This window comes from Equus przewalskii, chromosome 21, assembly GCF_037783145.1.
Source record: "Equus przewalskii isolate Varuska chromosome 21, EquPr2, whole genome shotgun sequence".
Taxonomy (NCBI): Eukaryota; Metazoa; Chordata; class Mammalia; order Perissodactyla; family Equidae; genus Equus; species Equus przewalskii.
In genome coordinates this window covers 20,886,628-20,907,489 of record NC_091851.1, presented here as the reverse complement: position 1 = coordinate 20,907,489, position 20,862 = coordinate 20,886,628, and the positions used below count along the sequence as shown (strand labels likewise).

Here is a 20,862-nt window from a genome sequence, read left to right as displayed (position 1 = left end):
CTAGCCCACATGGAAAGATGATAAGGAGAGACCCATGTCAAGAAGAACTGACGTCCCAAACTGAAAGCCAGCACCGATGGCCAGACATGTTAGTGAAGGAGCCTTCAGATGATTCCAGCCTGTGAATCATCCAGCTTAGGTCCCAGAGTCATGGAGCAGAAGGAAGCCATCCCCGCTAGGCCATGTCCAAATTCCTGACCTACAAAATATGTGAATATAATAATTTGGGGGATTTGGCTTAAGTTTAGAATGTTGGAATAAGTTTGGGGATAATTTCTTATGCAGTCCTGGTAACTGGAGCATTAGGCAAAGGGGCTGGGGGAGCGTCAGTGGCCGGAGGGCACTGGGAGAGGTTGGCTGTGGGGAAGTGCATCTCAGGCAGAGGGAAGGGCCTGGGCAGAAGCTCTGAGGTGAAGCCTAGCATGTTCCAAGGGTAGAAAGATGACCAAAGTGAGTGAGGGGAAGCGTGGGCGAGATGAAGCCACACTCATAGCCAGTTTGAAGCCTGTCTGCACTTACTGGTGCTGCACGTACTGATGCGGGGACTTAAGGACATCCTAAGGAGACATACCTTGATAGTTTAATACAACTAATTTCCAGATGCCGAACTCTCATATGACTCTTTCCTGAAGTTGATCTGCTTGAGAATGAACACTGAGGTTGCTTCCTTCTCCTCCTCGCTATTTCTCATTTCTCCTTCTCCCATGTTACAAAAGAAAGGCCTTCCTGCACACATCCGAATCAGCTATGGTGCATTGCCCTTGGTGTAAAGACTTCGGGACTCGAAATAAAAGGACAGTTCAAAATATCACTGGCCGGAAAGCCAGCTTTAATCAAAGCATCATAATCTCCCCCATCTATCGCACTGCATTTCTGTTAACACTTTAATGGTTACTTTAATAATGATTTTTATCAAAATTTGTCAAATATTTGGGTTCTTTTGATCAATTTTGTGATTAAGAATTTTTTTTTAGCACTTAGAGCCTTATGGTCTTGAGAAAAAACTTTAAGAAATTCACCTTACATGTATATATTTTTTGTGCTAGTTCTCTGTGTTCTCATAGTCCTCTATGACTGGATGATGTTGTGGTCAGTAAAAGACTTTCAAATATAAAATATGCTACACTGGGACAAAGTTCTCCCTGGAATTAGCATGGGAATACAAATTTGGGAAGAAAATGGAATGACGTAAAATTTCTGATTTATAAAGAAGAGCTAGTTTATGTACGTTGAAGTGGATGATGGTGGAAGTCAAATCAGTATGATGTTATTTTTCCATTGAGTATTTTCAGAATGATGTAACATTTGTAATATCCCACGAGTTATGTGCTCTGCAGCTATTTAAGCATACGATGAACAATTTTAGATGTTAACTTTAAAATATACTATGAGCCACATGGTTCTTCACAATTATTTTAGGGTTAAATGAACAAAAATGGGTGAAGATCACTGTTGAACATTCCAGTAAGGATTTTGTTTCCTTTTTGTAAGAGCAGTGGTGAGATGTGGAAGGGTTTTAAACAAAGGAGGAACACGACCTGGCTTCCTTGATAAAATGCCCTTGGCTGGTGTGAGGTTGGGTGATGGACTGTGGATGGTCATGGTGGCTATGAGAGAGGGGGCTGTTGCATCCAGGTAAGAGTAATGATGGCTTGCCCTTGAGTATTAACCTGGGTAGTGGCAGTAGAGAGAAATGTATGAGCTGAGAAGAGATTTTGGAAGGAAATTTGATAGAACTTGGTGATGGACTGGGCGAGAACAGGTATCTGGCTTGGCTGACTGGGTTTATGGAGTCTCTTCATTTATATGGGAGGGAGGAGGAGCCAAGGGTTTGGAGAAAGTGGAAAGAGCAGCACAATGCCCATCTCTGGGCAGATCATGACTGAACCACCCCTCTTGGGGAAGGGGACCCTGTCCTTCTCTGGTATCTCTGCTTGGGGAGTTCTTACAGGAGGGAGGTCATAGATGGTCTTCTGAAGAGGTGTGTTACTGGATTCAAATTAAAGCTCACTAATAAAGAGTCATGTACCTTGGACAAGTCCCTTCTCTTGTCTAGACCTTGATTTCCTCATCTTGATGAAGCAGGGGCAAACAGCTTCTTTGGGATGCTCGAGGTGGAGGCTAGAATTCCATTTCCAGGCTGCAGCTCTCACGTGGTGTCTTTAGGTTACACAAAGCCCAACTCCCACTTTGGGCTGGAGGAATTTGGTTAAGGAGGAGCTAAAGTCTTCTTTACAATCGTACCACATATTGTCTGCAATGAGGCGGGGGTGGGTTGTGTGGAGATTATCATGCTATTAATGGGTGCTCTTTGGTTGTCTCTGGCTGGAGCTGGAGAGAAGGAGAGTTGGGGCTCTGGACCCCTGGGAGGAATCCACCATCTGCAGGAAGTAAGTGGGATTCTGCCATGCTGATGTCATTGGTGGGGGAGGAGGGATGCTGTGGCTAAGGAGAGTACAGATCCCTTAGCAAATTCCTTGTGAAGGCCTGGGCGGATGGACTTACACAGGAGTGAGGTTCGTTTCCTTTGCCTGTCATTCCATATTTCTGCAAAGTCTGATTCAACACAACAGTAAAGGGCTTTGGCTTTATGTGTCAGAGCAAGAAAGGTGAAGGCTTAGGTTTGTCTGCATTGTTCCCTCCCCTGATGCCAAGGTGGGTTTAAGAAGCTTGTTTCAAAGGCAGTGACTGACAGCAAAGCAGTCGTGGCATGGTGGTTTGGACAATTGTGTTGAGAGTCCGTGTGGAGAGTCCAAGTGGCAGAAATGTCCTTGCTGTGGCCTGGCAGCCCTGTATGGTCTGATCCCTACTCCTTTCTCTCCAGCCTCTTCCTTTCCACGCACCTTCTTCACACTAACCCACTCGAGCCTTATCCCTGCTCTTCAAACATGCCTCGCTCTCCACAAATCCCCATTCTCTGCCAGCAACGTTCTACGTTTTGCTTGGCTGACTCTTTCTCATCTTTCATATCTTGGCTCAAACATCACTTCTTCAATGAGGCAATTCCTGAGTTAACTAGATTTCTCCTGTTTTCATCTGTTCATTCAGTACTCTGTTCTTTCCTCTCATAGCAAATGTCAGAAGTCATAACCATATAGTTGTTTGCATCTTGGATGATGGAGTTTACATGACTGTGAACTCAGCGAGGCAGAACCACACATGTTCTGTTTATCATGGATTCCCCAACACCTAGAATAAAGCTGCCACACAACAGATGCTCAAGAAAGACTTGTTGAATGAATGATTGAGCTTCTACCTCTCAAATACACTAGAGGGAAGGGAGCTCTGAAAAAGAAGGACCCGATTAAGGCATTGTGTGAGCAGAGGATGGTCATATAAGATAGAGAACCTCATACCACCTCATGTAGGGCTTATTGAAGAGTGAAGAGTGAAAAGGGGGACGCAGGGGAAGTGCTTCAAGCAGGGACATGGGATGGTCACCTAGGGTTGGCCTTCTGGGTGAATGGGAGATCCTTACCTTGGAGGAATTTGGAGATGTTCACATGGCTACTGAGGGGGCTCTGCAATTCACTGTGAGCCACTTGACAGGTGACCTGGGAGTGGAGTGAGGAGAAGGCAAGAGTCACCATGGTGGTGCTGACGACGGTGTAAGAGAAAGCGTCTCCAGGTGGGAAGATGTCAGTCTGAAGGGCTGGAAGCTCCACTCCATTTTCAAACCATTTCAGATATATGTTTTTGGGAAAGAAGCCAGTTGATTTGCAGGTTAGATTCACTCCTTGTCCTGGGCTGGCCCTGTTGGAGGGGCCAGAGACCTCGGGAAGAGAGGGCTTAGCTTTGATCAAGGCAAGGAAGAGAGAGAGATAAATGAAGACAGTAAATTACTCTCTAGTACAATTCCTGCCCTTATGGTTCAGCCAGCTGGACTTACCCCAATCTCTCATCTCTTCTTTCTTTTCTTCATAATTTTTTAATGACTCTTCTTATCATAACAGCTTGCCAACTGGCCTCACTGACTTTGCTTCTCAACCTTCCCGCCCACACTCAGAAACCAGACCATGGTGATCGTGCTGAAATGCAGATCCAACCTTGTCATTGTCTTTACCCTCCTTCCCAAGATACATTGTATAAAAGTCATATAAGGTATATAATGAAAAACATTATACCCCTAGCTTCCTCTCCTTGCAAAAATGACAGATCAATCTCTTTTAAGTATTTTACCTGATTCTTTGGACATTTCTCTCTCTGTTTCTAAATACTATGCTTGTACTGTTATTTCTCTGTTTTTCAGTTTTATGTATTATAGGCAGACCTACTTCTAGGGAAGATGATGACTTAACTCTCTTACAAATCCCTCTACCTGCCATTCACACTTCCCCTCCTCACATCCTCCTATCATAGACACTTCAAAATCTTTTATTTTATCAGAGTTAAACATTTATATTATTATCACCAAAGGAGCATTGTTCACAACTGAGCCATGTAATACATTATGATTATATTTCCTTTCTTGCACAGCTTTTTGTTTTCTCAGGAGAGTTTCTAACGGGCTCATCATTTTTTTTTTTGAGGTAAAACTGGTATATAACATTACATAAGTTTCACACATACAATATTATAATTTGATGATTGTATACTGTACAAAGTGATCACCACCATAAGTATAGTTACCATCCATCACCATACAATTGACCCCCTTCCCTTGTTTCATCCACCCTCCAACCTCCTTTCCTTCTGGTAACCACTAATCTGTTCTTTGTATCTATTAGTTTGTTTTGTTTTGTTTGTTTGTTTTGTTTTTTAGATTCCACATATAAGTGAAATCATACAGTATTTGTCTTTCTCTATTTGACTTATTTTGCTTAGCCTAATGCCCTCAAGATTCATCCATGTTGTCACAAATGGCAAGATCTCATTCTTTTTTGTGACTGAGTAGTATTCTATTGTACATATATACCACATCTTTATCCATTCACTGGTCAATGGGCACTTGGGTTGTTTCCAAGTCTTGGTATTATAAATAATGCTGTAATGAACATACGGGTACATATATCTTTTCGAATTGGTGTTTTCATATTCTTTGTGTAAATACCCAGAAGTGGAATAGGTGGATTGTGTGGTAGTTCTATTTTTAAACTTTTGAGGAATCTCCATACTGTTTTCCACAGTGATTACACTACTTTACATTCTTACTAACAGTGTATGAGGGTTCTCTTTTCTCCACTTCCTCACCCATGCTTATTTTTTGTTTTTGATAATAGCTCTTCTGGTGAGCCTAAGGTGATATCTCATCATGGTTTTGATTTGCATTTCCTTGATTATTAGTGATGTTTATACATCTTTTCATGTGCCTTTTGGCCATCTATGTCTTCTTTGGAAAAAAAGTCTGTTCAGATACTTCTTCCCATTTTTAAATCAGGTTGTTTGTTTTCTCATTGTTGAGTTGTATGAATTATTCATAAATTTTGAATATTAACCCCCATAAGATATATGATTTGGAAATATCTTCTCCCATTTAGTAAGTTGACTTTTCACTTTATCAATGATTTCCTTTACTTTGCAGAAGATTTTTAGCTTGAAGTAGTCCCATTTGTTTATTTTTGCTTTTATTTCCCTTGCCTTTGGAATCAGATGCAAAAAAATATTGCTAAAATATCGCTCTGTGATATCCAGGAACTTGCCACCTATGTTTTCTTCTAGGAATTTTATGGTTTCAGGACTTACATTCAAGTCTTTAATCCATTTTGAGTTAATTTTTGTGTATGGTGTAAGCTAGTGGTCTAGATTTATTCTTTTGCATGTTGCTGCCCAGTTTTTGCAGCACCACTTGTTGAAGAAACTGTCCTTTCCCCATTGTATATTCTTGGCTCCTTTCCAGTAATTAATTGTCCATGTATATGTATTTGAGAGTTTATTTCCAACCTCTTTTTCCAGTTCCACTGATGTGTCTTTCTGTTTTTATGCCAATGCTGTACTCTCTTGATTGCTATAGCTTTGTAGTTTAGTTGGAAATCAGGGAGTGGATGCCTCTAGCTTTGTTCTTTGTCCATATTCCTTTGGTTATGTGAGATTTTTTGTGGTTCCATACAAATCTTAGAATTGTATGTTCTAGTTCTGTGAAAAATGCATGGAATTATCATAGGGATTGCACTGAATCTGTAGATTGCTTTGACAATATGGACATTTTAACAATATTAATTCTTCAAATCCATAAACATGGAATATCTTCCCGTTTATTTGTGTCTTCTTCTGTTTTTTTCCATCAGCATCTTATAGTTTTCAGTGTACAAGTCTTTCACCTCCTTTGTTAAATTTATTCCTAGATATTTTATTCTTTTTGATGCAATTGTAAATGGAACTGTTTTCTTAATTTCTTTTTCCAATGGTTTATTAGTGTATAAAAAGGCCACAGATTTCTGAATTCATTTGTTAGTTCTAACAGTTTTTTTGGTTGGGTCTTTAAGATTTTCTATATATAGTACATGTCATCTACAAATAGTGACAATTTTACTTCTTCCTTTTTGATTTGGATGCATTTTATTTCTTTTTCTTGCTTAATTGCTGTGGCAGGACTTCCAGTACTATGTTGAATAAAGGTAGTGAGGGGGGCATCCTTGTCTTGTTCCTGATCTTAGAGGAAAAGCTTTCAGCTTTTAACTGTTGAGCGGGATGTTGGCTGCATGTTTGTCATATATGGCCTTTATTATGTTGAGATATGTTCCCTCTATACCCACACTGTTGACAGTTTTTATTATGAATGGATGTTGTTTTTTTCAAATTCTTTTTCTGCATCTATCGTGATGATCATGATTTTTATCCTTCATTTTGTTAATGCGGTCTATCATGTTGAATGATTTGTGGATGTTGAACCATGCTTGCCCCCTGGAATAAATCCCACTTGATTGTATTATATGATATATTTAATGTATTGTTGAATTCTATTTGCTAATATTTTGTTGAGGATTTTTGTGTCTATGTCCATCAGCAATATTGGGCCATAATTGTATTTTTTATGGTATCCTTATCTTATTTTGGTGTCAGGGTAATTCTGGCTTCCTGAAATGAGTTTTGAAGTGTTTTCTCTTCTTCAATTTTTGGAAGAGTTTGAGAAGGATAGGTATTACACCTTCTTTGAATGTTTAGTAGAATTCACCAGTGAAGTCGTCTGGTCCTGGTCTTTTGTTTGTTGGGAAGTTTTTGTTTGTTACTAATTCAATCACCTTACTAGCAATCAGTATATTCAGATTTTCTATTTCTTCATGATTCAGTCTTGGAAGATAGTATATTTCTAGAAATTTATCCATTTATTCTAGATTGTCCAACTTTTGGCATATAATTGTTCATAATAGTGTCTTATGATATTTTGTATTTCCTTGGTATCAGGTGGAACTTCTCTTTCATTTCTGATTTTATTTATTTGAGCCCTTTTTCTTTTTTTCTTGGTGAGCCTAGACAGAGATTTGTCAATTTAGCTTATCTTTTCAAAGAACCAGCTCTTAGTTTCATTGATCTTTTCTATTTTTTTTTTTAGTCTCTATTTCATTTATTTCTATGCTGGTCTTTATTATTTCCTTCCTGCTACTACTTTTGGCTTTTGTTTTTCTTTTTCTAATTCTTTTAGGTGTGTGGTTTCATTCTTTTCATTTGCTTAGTTTTCTAGAAATCTATGATAAATTCACCACCAAACTTTCGCCAGATATGTATAACTCCTCCCAGTACGTATGAAACTGCTAAGTATTGTAGTGGACTTCAGTTTAGGGAAACTGTATACCTTGGAGTGTGGAAAGACTTCTCAGGAGGGTACACAGGCTTGGAATGAAATAAAAAACCTTGTATAATGGTAATTTTTAAACATATAAAAATAGAAAGTACTCATCGTGGGACTTTAACAGTCATCAACAAATGGGCAATCTTGTTTCATCTATACTTCTATCATCACTGGGTTATTCTAAAGCAAATACCAGACACTATATCAGTTCATTCACAACTACCTCCACATGTATACCTAAGAGTTAAGAATTTTTAAAAACATGATCAAAATGACATTATCACACAAAAATTTAATAATAATTAATAATAATTTCTAATTGCTTATTATTATATGTATTGCCTGTAGTTGGAAATGGAGGATCTAGTTGATTAGAACAGGTTCATAATTTTTGCAAGACTACTTCATAGAAGGTGCTCACAACTTTTTATTGCATTACATTGAGACATGTAATATCTGGCAGTCTCCCTTTTTATGGTGTTCAGATTGATTAATGGCTTTGGGTGCTGTCAGCTTGATCCACTTGTTATAAAGTTCCCCATTCAGCCTTTAGCCCAATGTCTTTAACAACTATAGATAATTATTGTCTAGATCTATCATTTCATTGGGAGTTTCACACTGATGATTGTCTAATGCTACCATTCCTTCTGTCTTCATTAACTGAAATTATTCTTTCCCTCATCAACTATTTTTGGTTACCCTGACATATGGTTCATTGGGGAAAGGCAGAAAAATGCCTTTGCTTACCATCTTTTGGATTTCAGAACAATGAGTTGGTGACTTAGCACCTCCAAAGGTGACCAATGAAATTTCTTCTATTTTCATAATATTATGAAATCATGGATTTTAACACATATAGTGAATGTCAATCTATTGTAGTCTTTATTCTTTTTAATGCTCAAATCGATCCATCTTGGTGGGATTCTCCTTTATGTTATTTGCTGAGTCTTTTTGATATGACTTTGGTAGACATTGGTAGCTTCCTTGATTTCTGGTACAACAGAATATTCCAGGCTCATTTTGCACATTTCCTCTTCAAGATCTGAAATCAGTCATTTCCCAAAGGAGCCCTGGTTCCTTTTAGACACCTGATATTTAGAAACCATAATTGGTGTCCTAGCAGTGCTCATTAGTATTGGGTTGTCTTTGTTTCCAAGTCTTTTTGGTGAACAGAGTATAAAGTAAGTATTTTTTAGTAGAAAAACAATTAAATGGGTTAATACCAATAGTTCTAATTCAAATTTAATGCAGCTGTTTAACCTAACTTCTTTGACTCTATTCTGTATCTGTCCCTCATACCGAGTTCCCAATTCCCAATTCCAGTTCCCAAGGACATCAACACAACTTATTTGCTTTGTCCTACAATATATATATAATATTCATGAACACCAACAGCAATATTATTTCCAAGCAATATAAATATTGAAGAGAGTTTGAGAGTTCTTTTTGTCCTTAGGTTTGTTTCACTGGAGATATAGATGCACATTATTATGTGTAGCATACAATCTCCAAGGCCCACTCAAATTCCTTGAGTTTTACAATTCCAGTGCACTCAAGTCTACTTGAAAATGCCACTATTTGCATGTTTTTACCTGAAAACCTTTTTAGAAGTTTGCTTTTATGGAAGATTGCCTGTGCACATGGCACACTAGAAGTACTGGGCATCTAAGACCCTCTGGGAGCAGCTCTCAATCAGTGAGTGAGCGGGAGTTGGTATATAATTATCCCAAACTCCTTTCATCTTGAAATGGACAAATCAGAGACTGATGTTCTGTATCTGTATCATTCCCAGCATTTCCCAAATGCATTACGCTCCAGTTGCTCACAGTGGTAGTGGGCTTGAGGGCACCTTTTATTGACTGTCTGACTTCACCACTTTCGTATTGGTGGTCTTTCACTCAAATACTTGTCTTGGGGTCTGCTTTTTGGTGAATCCAAGGTAAAATTCTATGTTTTAAAGTCCCTTGAAATGATTTGTCTTTGTCTGGTGAAGCCGTCAATTTATAGATAGCTAAATGAGTTTCATTGTTGATTTAATAATTTAGATATTTAGAGATACTTTTTTCATTTTGAATTTTGTTTATTAATTATTTAAAATGTTCACGTGTTTACTAAGTCAAAACCTAAATCAAGGTACAGTCAGAAAAGTCTATGTTTCATTCCTATCCCTTGTAATCTCTTCCTACCTTCCCCTGTAGGTAAATTTTTTAAATTAGATTTTGGTTTATTCCTCTTTTTAAAAAAGTGTGAACTGACATGCATATGCTTGTTCTTCCTACTCTTCTTAGAATAAAAAGTAGTGTACACAACACACCATTCTACACATTGCTTTCTTGTTTGATGGTATCCATGGGTTCCTCTAAAGCCGTGTGCTAAGTTCTTCCTTTAAAACTTCCTTTTAAAGTTGCAAAGCACCCCATTGTGTGGCTGTACCATAATTTATTTAGCAGCTCATCTTTTGTTCTTACAAACAGTGTTGTAATGAAAAGTCTAAGCATAAGTCATTCTGCATTTATGTTAGTACATCTTTGGGACAAATTTCTAGAAGTGGGATTGTTGGGTCATGGGTAATGTGTCAATTTAATATGTAGTACGGGTAATGTGTAGTTTTGTAATATGTATATGTAATATGCAACTTTGCTAGATGTTGCTAAATTCACCACCTTATGAGTTATATGATTTTGCATTTCTACCCACAAAATAGGAAGTATCTGTTTCCCCATAGCTCCCTCAAAAGAGTATGCTGTTAAACTTTTGGATTTTTGCCCAAGCAGATAGGTGAGAAATGGTGTCCCAGTGTTGTTTTCATTTGTATTTCTTTTATACAAAGGTGGCTGAACACATTTTTATATGTTTGAGACATTCATATTTCATTTTCTATGAGTTGTATTTTTCTATTTATTGCCCATAATTCTATAAAGTTATCTTTTTCTTTTAAAAATTTAGAAGCTCTCTCTATGTTAGGAGTGATTTTTTTTCTATATTATATTTTGCAAAATATTATACACACATCCATACGCAAGTTTCTTTTTGACAATATGGTCAAGTTATCTTTTTTTTTCCCCTTTTTGTTTCCATATTTTGAATTATAGTTGGGGATGTTTTACCCACTTGCAGATTATAAAAAAAGTCACACACAGTTTCTTCTAATACTTGCACAGTTTCACTTTTTATCTTTAAATCTCTGATCCATGTGGAATTTATTTTTATGTACAGGGGGAGGAACTGTATACAGTTCTGGATTTTTTATTCTGTTCATTGGTCTGCCTCCTAATGTTCCAGTTGATCTGGCACCATTGTTGAAGAGACTCTCCTTTCTTCACTAAATTATCTTTACACATTTTTCTAAATAGGTAGACCACTGTATGCGTTTTTTTCTGGAATCTCTATTCTGTTCCACTGTTCTACTTGTCTGCATTGATGCCAATAATACACTGTATGGTTATTGTAGCTTTATAATGATTCTATGTTCATGAGGGATATTGGTCCACAGTTTTCTTCATTTGCTTTTAGTGTCACGGTTATGGTGGCCTTAAAGATTAATTGGGGAGCTTAACTTCCTCTTCAATTTTATGGAAGTATTTGTGTAGAATTGTTAGTATGTCTTCCTTAAATGTTTGGTAGAATTCCTCAGTGAAGTCATCTGGGCCTGGACTATTGTTTGTGGGAGGATTTTTAAACTACAAATTCTGTTTCTTTAATAAATATAGAGATAATCAGCCTATTTATTTCTTCTTGAATAAGCTTTGGTATTTGTGTCTTTCAAAGAGTTTGCCCATTTCATCTACGTTCTTTTTTTTTTTTTTTTTTTTGAGGAAGATTAGCCCTGAGCTAACATCTGCTGCCAATCCTCCTCTTTTTGCTGAGGAAGACTGTCCTTGAGCTAACATCCATGCCCACCTTCCTCTACTTTATACGTGGGATGCCTGCCACAGCATGGCTTGACAAGAGGTGCCATGTCCGCACCTGGGATCCAAACTGGCAAACCACGGAACGTGCGAACTTAACCGCAGCACTGCCGGGCCAGCCCCTCATCTAAGTTCTTGACTTTATTGGTGTACAGTTTTTCATGAAGTTCCATGATAATCTTTTTAATATCTGTGGCATCTGCAGTGATGTCACCTTCCTTCTGATACTGGTAGCTTGTGTCCTCTCTCTCTTTTTTCCCTAATTGACTGTGTGGCTAGGAGTTTATGAATTTTATTGATTTTCTCAAAGAAATAGCTTTTGATTTCACTGATTTTTCCCTGTAGTTTTTCATTTCTTATTTCTGATTTCTGTTTTGTTATTTATTATTTCCTTTCTTCTACTTACTTGGGGTTTCACTCACTCTTCTTTCTCTAAATTTTAAGATGACTGAGTTGAAACTTTTCTTCTATCCTAATGTCAGCATTTAGTGCCATAAATTCCCACTAAGTACTGCATCCCACAAATTTTGTATGCTGTGCTTTTGTGTTCATTCAGTTTAAAATACTCACTAATTTTCCTTTTATTTCTTCTTTTATAACACATTATTCACATCTGTATGATTTCATTTCCAAGTGTTCTGGGATTTTCCAGAAATCTTTTTGTTATTGTTAGTCTAATTCCAGTGGTCAGAGAACACATTTGTGTAACTTAACTCAAACTTACAGAGACTTAATTTGTGTCCCACATTACAATGCATCTTGGTAAATGGTCCCTTTGCACTTGGAAAGTGTGTATATTCTGTTGTTTTGGGGTGGAGTGTGCTATAAATATCAGTTAGCTCAAATATGTGGATAGTGCTGGTCAAGTCTTCTAGACCCTTTTTTACTTTCTCCCTAGTTAGTTTGCCAATTATTGAAAGAGGAGGGTTGAAATCTCAGACCACAATGTTGGATGTGTCTATCCTTGCATTTGTATAAGTTTCTCTGTCACATGTTTTGAAGCTCTTTTATCAAGTGCATAAATATTTAAGATTGCTATATTTTCTTTTTTTTTTAGCGCCTTAAACATGTTTCTCCACTGTCTTCTGCCTTGCATCATTTTCAATGAGAAATCTGCTGTCATAGTTATCTTAGTTCCTGTGTAGCTAATATTTCCTCTTTCCTCTGGCTGCTGTTATGATCTTTTCTTTATTATTGATTTTATGCAATTTGATTGTGATGTACCTTGGTGTAGTTTTCTGCTCGTTTCTTGTGCTGGGGGTTCATTCAGCTTTTTGGATCCATGGGTTCATAGTTTGCATCATACCTGGAAACATACAACTGTTATTTCTTCAAATATTTCTTTCTGTTCCCTCCTTCCTTTGGAATCTTTAATACATATTTATTAGGCTACTTGCAGTTTCCCTGCTGCTGACGATGCTCTGTTTATCTTTTCTCAGTCTTTTATCTCTCTGTGTGTCATTTTGGATAGTTTCTGTTGCTGTGTCTTTAAGTTTACTAGTTTCTTTTCTTCAATTTCTTATCTGCCGTTGGTCCCATCCAGTCTGTTTTTCATCCTAAACATTGCAGTTTCACCTCTAAAAGTTCAATATGGATGTTTAAAAAATATTTTCTATGCCTCTACTTCACATATTCTATCTTTCCTGTAGCCTCTTGAACATACAGGGTGTACTTATAATAGCTTAAATGCCCTTGCACTTTAACTCTGTCATCTGTCTTTTCTAGTTGGGTTTCAAATGATTGATTTTTCTCATTATAAATTTTATTTTTCTGCTTCTTGCATGCTTGGTCATTTTTTATTGCATTCCAGATGTTGTGAGTTTCATTTTGCTGAGTATTGGATATTTTGTTTTTCTATAAATATGCTTGAGCTCGTTTTGGGACATGGCTAAATTACCTGGAAACGGTTTGGTATCTTCACGTGTTGTATTTAAGCTTTGTGAGGCAGGACCACAGTATCATTTGGTCTAGGGCTAATTCTTTTACGTCTTCTGATGCAGAAGCCTCTGCGTACTCTACCAGATGCCCCATGAATTATGAAGCTTTTCGTTCAGGTTGTTTGGAGCAGGCTGTATTCTTGGCCTTCGGTACTCTCCAGGGATTTTTCCTCTGAGGCCATGTACCTACTCTCATGTATATGTATGTCCTCATGTACGTACACTCTTCAGTACTCAGCTGAATACTCAACCTCTCTGGAGTTCTCTCTCATGAAGCTCTGTCGTGTTTGGTACCCTACATGGAAAATTCTGGCCACCTTCCTCTCTTTGGACAACCAGCTCCTTCTTATCAACTCAGGGAGATCTCCAGGCTCTGCCTCAGTTCTCTCTTCCTGCATGGAGGCCTGGAATCTTTCTCAGAGAGTAAACTAGAGGCAATCTTGGGTCTCACCTCACTTGTTTCTCATCTCTCAGAAATCACTGTCATTTGTCGCCTGATATCGAATGTCTTGTCAAACATTGTTTCATATAGTTTGCCTAGATTTTTAGTGGGGATTAAATCCAATCCTTATCACTGTTTTGGTAGAAATTGGGCTATGCATTTAATTTAATTTAAATTTTCTATTGTATATGTGGTCATCCTTTCCATTATATCTTCTGGGTTTTTTTGGTATATATGAAGGTTATTGATTTCTGTTTGCTGGTTTTATAACATGCTACATTACTAAATTATCTTATTGTTTGTAAAGCTTAATGTTAATTCTGTTGTTTTCCAGATACCATATGATCTACAAAGAGAAATAGTTTTCCCATTTCCTTTATAATTCTTATACTTTGTATCTCTTTCTCCTTTCTAATAGCATTGGCTAATACTTCAATGCAATGTTAAATAGTGTTAGAAATGGTGAGCATGAGTTTGAAGACTATTTAGTATTCTAGCAATTCTATCTTTTTGAGATGCCCCTCTGAAAGTGCTCAGTCCTCCTATTTTGGAATGGCCCAGTGACCATTCCTATGCCTCTTGCATGGCTGTTATCTTGGAGTCTCCAATTCCCTATTCCTGGTTCCCAGGCTTACTTTTTCTTTCTTCAACCCCTACTTTGGTAAAGTAAAAAGTGTGCATGGGGGCCAGCCCAGTGGCACAGCAGTTAAGAGTGCACATTCTACTTCGGTGGCCTGGGTTTTGCCAGTTCAGATCCTGGGTATGGACTTGGCACCACTTAGCAAGCCATGCTGTGGTAGGCATCCCACATATAAAGTAGAGGAAGATGGGCATGGATGTTGGCTCAGGGCCAGTCTTCCTCAGCAAAAAGAGGAGGATTGGCAGCAGATGTTAGCTCAGGGCTAATCTTCCTTAAAAAAAAAAAACGTGTTCATGAAAGGTAGTCTTGGAGATCTTGAAAACTTGGCACACTGTCTGGGTATAGAATTTTAGGTTGGGAATAATTTTCCTTAAGAATTTGAAGGCACTACTCCTTGTCTTCTAGTATCCAACATTGCCCTTAATCATCTCATGCTGATCACATTCAAATGGTTCACATACAACTTGCTTTTTATGTCCAGTTCTTGAAAATCGTATGACTTCTCTTTGTCTCCAAATACTGCCTATCATTCTCTTTGTTTCTCTATTGCCCTGACATGCTAAAATTTTAAAGATTCAAAATTTCTGCTGATGTATGTTTCTATGGCTCCGTTAGAGTAAGTGATCATGCTCAATTTTTACAGGAAAAACATTACAATCATTACTTCATCAATACAAACAGACCTGAGCTAACTGCTCAGCTTCCCAGGCTCCCCTTTGTGAATGCTCTTTAGAGACTTGCAGGCTATGTCTTCAGCTATTATTCTATCAGCCAGAACGACATCCAAGAATACACAGGACTAGTAGAAATAAGGACAAAATTTAGGAAATATAAGGATTACATATTTCACATCAAAAATGTGATTTTTAGGGGTGGATCCCATGGCATACTGGTTGAGTTTGGCACACTCCACTTTGGCAGCCCGGGTTTGCAGTTTTGGATCCCAGGCTCAGACCTACACCTCTCATTAGCCATGCTGTGGCTGTGACCCTCGTACAAAGTAGAGGATGACTGACACAGATGTTAGCTCAGGGCTAACTTTCCTCAAGCAGAAAAAAAAAAAAGAGGAAGACTGGCAACAGTGGTTAGCTCAGGGCAAATGTCCCTCAGCCAAAAAAAAAGTGTTTTCAATGATTTTCTGCCTCAATAATTCTATCATTCTTTTTCCTGTGAATCTATGGTTCCATGCTTTTTGGATTGTATTTTAAAGTCTGATTAGTTTTAATATCCTGAATACTGATAATATTCACAAATATAATGATTATTGTGTTGCAGGCACTCTTCTAAATGTTTTACATTTTTAATCCTCCTAATAAATTCATGATGCAAGTACTAGTGTTATCGCTATCTTATAGAAGAGGAAACTGAAGCAAAAGAATTTAAGAAACTCACTAATGTCATACAGCTTGTAAATGGCAGAGTTAGAAGTTGAACTCACGCACTTTGGCCCTGGAGTCTGCTCTCCAGCTCATTTTATGGCCTTTGACATTTGTAAAGTTCTAACAGGTTAGGATTCTGTTGATGTATGGCCCTGGGATTACATTTCTGTCTGCTCCTTCACCATGACTTCTCACTTCCCCACCTTCTATCCTCAGTCTTGACCCAGGAGCTAACAAGGTGGGAGCCTTGACTTGTGATTTGTCTTAGAGCAGTGGGCTGTATTTTCAGGGATCTGGACTTACCACGCACAAACAACCTGGTGCCTGGTCCAGACTTAACCTCTGCATCAGGGCTCCCTTTCCGGAACTTCACGCAGTAGTAGATACCAGCGTCTGCTAGGGTGATGCTACTGATGTGGATGGAAAAGTCCATGTTGTTTCTCTCTGTGTTGTCTGAAACATTTGTGACTCGGGGGAAGTGGCCTCCTTTGAAACTGTAGATTAACTCCCGGCCTGGCCCTGTCCCCCTGAACCACTGGATGGGCCCCACGGGGTACAGGGAGGTCAGTGTGCAGCACAGAGTGGCCGTCTCTCCAGCTGCCACCAATACTGACTTCTCAGGCTGAATCACCTGCAGCTGCTCACCTGCTGCTCCTGGAAGGAAATACAGGTCAGCTCCAAGTCCCCTGCCTGGCCCAGGGGACTTCTCTTACAGTTTTGTTGTCAGACTGAAACTGAAAACCTTTGAAAAACATCTAGGACTGTGCCTGAAGGAACTTCTTCCTTCTAAGTCCAATGGGAGGGTCCTGGCCTGGGCGCCAGGCTGACATGGGCTCGGGCCCAGCTCCAGCGCTAAGAAGCCTGGTGATTCTGGGAAGGCCGCTCCCCTCCTCTGCTTTCAGTTTCCTCTTCTGTCAAGCGTGGGGGGTCATTGCCTTTTCCCATGACTGCTGTGAGTTAAATGAGGACACGGGCTTGGTACGGGCACAGAGTGGGTGCTGTAATGGCCAGAATTAGTGAGACCATTTTTATATGCTTGTATTTGCATTTACTAAACCCTGGAAGGATATAATAGCCAGACTCTCCACAGAAGCTTCTGTGTAACACAAATCACTCTAAACACTTACATATATTAACAACTTGATTAAATTTCACCACAACCCTATTCGAAGGCGTTATTATTTATCCCCATTTTACAGACAAGAAAACGGAGTCACAGAGAAGTTTAGTAACTTGTCCCAAGTGAAACAGGTCACAAGTGATGGAACTTGGATGTCAACCCTGGCAGGTTTGTTTCTAGAAATATCTGTGGTTTTATCCACTTTACTAGATGTCCTCTCAACTGAAATGTTAATACCACTGGGAGGAGGAGGGTGCCTCGCCTCTCTGTCCAGGTCTGCGGTCAGTTCTGGGGAGAAGGGAGAGGACAGGCAGGAGAAACTGCCACATCAAGAACATAATCCTAGGATTCTGAGATTCTGGATACTTAATAGTCTAAACAGAACCAGTTAAATTTTTTTCACTAGTTCCTTATTGCGTGTGTAGGACTTGTGACTTATCTATCTATCCATCTCCATCTTTACTAAGGCAGCCCTGCCTCCCAGGTCTGTGTCTTGAGCAGGACAGAGGAGTCAGATGCTGCACCTCCACCTCCTCCCTCAGGATGGCCCCAGTCCTGCAGATCAGGCCCCAGGGGGTCGTGGAGCCTTCACAAGGTGTCAGGGGTGTGGGAGGTGAGGAGGGCTGGGAATCCCCTGTCACTAAGAAATGCCTGGGTGGAATAAATCCTGTCTGGACCTGGATGGGAGAGGACAGGACCCTCCAAATAATACGAATTCTGGGGGGATTTCTTTGGGAGATCCTATTATAAAAGAAACCATTCAGAGAAATGTCTTAAAGAGGAAGAGGCAACAAAGAAAGAGGCCCTGGAACAGAGATCCATCCATCTAGTGCCTATGGGGAAATGGTACCACTGCCAAACTCAGGTGAGCATCCCTGCACAGTGGTGCCCGAGGGCGTGGTGCTTACCTGTGAGTCCCAGCAGCAGAGGCAGCAGCAGGGATGGCAGAGGCAGGCGGGGCGGGGAGGCAGGGACTGGCATTGAGGTGGCCACTGGAGCTTGCTCTGTCTGAATGCTGTTCTGGAGAGACCCAGGACTCTGTGCTCTGCGATGAGAGGGGAAGCCTTTTCTCCCTGATATAAGAGGAAGTGACTATTATGGGAGGAAAGGGCTGTGGGATTTTGACAGTTTCTGCTTCTAGATTGTGAAACAGGAATCAGACACAAGCTAAGAAGTTACTGTTATAAGGGTCCAAAGATGCTTGGAGAGGCCCTGGCGGACCCCCTTACTGCCTAGGGTCTTTCCGTTGGGCCCCCCACTCCATCTCAGAGGTGCTGGGGGCCCTTCCTCATCCAAGATTCCCAGGGATGCAGTTTTGCTGCAGTGGAGGATGCGCTCAGTCTTCTGCAACGTTTCAACAACTGGGCTCTGATGAACTGCGCAGATGTGCAGGAGGAGAGCTCCTGGGGATGGGGCCTCACGGGAACGGGGCCCTGCTTTCCCCACTCCAGAAATGTCAGTGTTAGAATGAGCTGTGTCTGATGAGCACTCCTGAGTTTGAGAGCACCCCTGTGGGGGAAGTGGCTTAGGGTGAGCAAGGAGCTTTGGAGGGGGAGGATGGCTTCAGTTTTAGAGAATTGAGGAGGCTTGTGTGTGTGTGTGTGTGTGTGTGTGTGTGTGTGTGTGTGTGTGCATGTGTGGGCTTGGCATGTTCATCTTGCAGGGAAAACAGCACACCCAGAACCGCAGCCAGAAGGAGGGGGTGGTACCTCGTCTGTGTGCCCTGGTCTGGGTCCTGGTCAGGGCAGAGAAGAGTGGATGAGCAGGAGAAACTCCCACATCAGGAATGCACCTCCTCTTTTCTTCTGAGCAGCGGCTGCCAGCACACAAGATTGCGTCCAGAGCTTCTCAGTCGTGAGCCCTTTCTTTCTGTGGACCCCATGCCAGACACTGCCTTCTGTGGCTCAGCTTCCCAGCTGCTCCTGACCCTTGCCTCCTTCCCAGCTGCTGACTGTAAGTTGGTGACGAGAAAGGGCAGAACCAAAGAGGCAGTGAGAGACAGGATTAGGTTGTTCTGTCACATAATGAGTTCCCACTTCCTTTGAGATTCTACATTAGGCCCCTGATGGGGAACTGGCTGGTGCTCCCTTCAGCATCCGTCATCCCAACCCACTCTCTCTTTTCAATGGCAATGGTTTGTATTTTCCAGAGCTGACTGCAGCAATGTCCCCTCATGCTCTTTGACACTCCTCCTATGGAGAAGTGGGTAAATGTTCCCTCTTTCCTGAGCATAGGTGGGCTTGTGAATACAACACAGGTGATGTGATGTGACTTCTGGCTGGAACATAAAAATTCCCTGTATTCTACTTTGCTCTCTTGGGATGCTCGTTTTTGGAATCTTGTCATCACGCTATGAGGAAGCCTAAACTAGCACACAGAGTCTGCATGGCAAGGACACATGGAAGAGTTCTAGCTGAAAGCCCAGCTAAGGAGCCAGCTAATACCATCGTTAGACATATAAATGAAGAAGCTTCTAGATGATTTCAGTCCCCCAAAATTGTCACCCCTACCCGAGTCTTCCCAGCTGAGACCCCAGACAACAAATAGCAGAGATAAGCCATTCTTGTGACCTGTCTGAATTGCTGACCCACAGCATCACTGATCATAATGAAATGATTGTTTATTGTCCCTAAGTTTTGGGATGTTTTGTTATGCAGCAGTAGTAACTAGAACACCACCCTTGGCAACCTTGTTTCCCATCCCCACTCACTAGAGTCTCTATCCTTAACTGGTCTTGGTTCTCCTCGCTGGCAGGGACCATTGAGCATGGCATCAGGAGATAGGCTTTGGGACCCAGAGGACCTTGGTTGGAAGCCTGGACCCACCTGATACGTGCATGACAGTGGGCAAGTCACCTGCATGCCTAATCCTACTGTCTACTTAGCATCTACAAACTCTTCTCATCACTCACCTCTCCCATCAGGCTCTTGGTGCTGTGTCCCCATTTCAGTGTCTGACACCCCCATCCATCCAGGTAGTCAAGCCAGAAAACCTTGATGTTGCTTTTGATAACTCCATTCACTCCCCCACATCCTTTCAACTAAGTGCATCTTAATCCTCCTATGTTTCTTTCTCCACTGTTGTCTTTGGCTTGAATAATCCATCAGTTGGTGTCACCTTACTCTCTCCTTATTTCAGTCTCTCCTCATGCTATGGCCAGGGTGTATTTTGAAAAGAGAGATCTGATTATATCACTCCTGTTAAGTGGCTCTTCACTGCTTTTAAGTTAAAAGATTCTTCTCATGTGCCTGACTGATCTGGCCCAAATGCTTTGCCAGCCTCAGCTAGGTAGCCCTTTCACTCGCATTTGGGCTCAGCTACAGCGGCTACAGTTACTGAGAGAGCTATTGTGGTAGGCAGCCTTTAAGATGGTCCCCAATGACCCCCACCTCCTGGTTACCACACCCTTGTATAATCACCTGCCTGAATCTTATGACTCATTTCTAATGAATAGAAGAGCAGAAATTATGGAATGTCACTTCTGAGGTTAGGTTATAAAGAGATAACCTTTGTCTTCTTGTCCTGCTATCTTCCTCACCCTCTCTCTCCTGCTCCTTGAGAAAATCCAGCTGCCATGTTGTGAGCTGGCCTAAGGTCACATGGAAGGTAAATGATGTCTTCAGCCAGTATCCAGCAAGGACCTGAGGCCTGACAACAGCCATGGGAGTGAGCTGGGAAGCGAATTCTTTTCTAGTTGAGCTGGATGACAA

At 40.5% G+C, this 20,862-nt stretch overlaps 1 protein-coding gene across 1 annotated transcript in view; it reads right to left on the bottom strand.

Moving 5' to 3' along the window:
* Positions 1-19,195, bottom strand: part of LOC103567261 (signal-regulatory protein beta-1-like) — a 21,672-nt gene extending 2,477 nt beyond the window's left edge. Inside the window, exons 1-4 of the mRNA XM_008543899.2 lie at positions 18,862-19,195; positions 18,061-18,225; positions 16,336-16,686; positions 3,479-3,793 (exon numbers count right to left, since the gene is read on the bottom strand). Of these exons, the coding sequence (XP_008542121.2) occupies positions 3,479-3,793; positions 16,336-16,686; positions 18,061-18,133 (739 nt within the window). The 5' untranslated portion in view covers positions 18,134-18,225; positions 18,862-19,195. The remainder of the gene's footprint in view (positions 1-3,478; positions 3,794-16,335; positions 16,687-18,060; positions 18,226-18,861) is intronic.
* Positions 19,196-20,862: the final 1,667 nt, after the last annotated feature.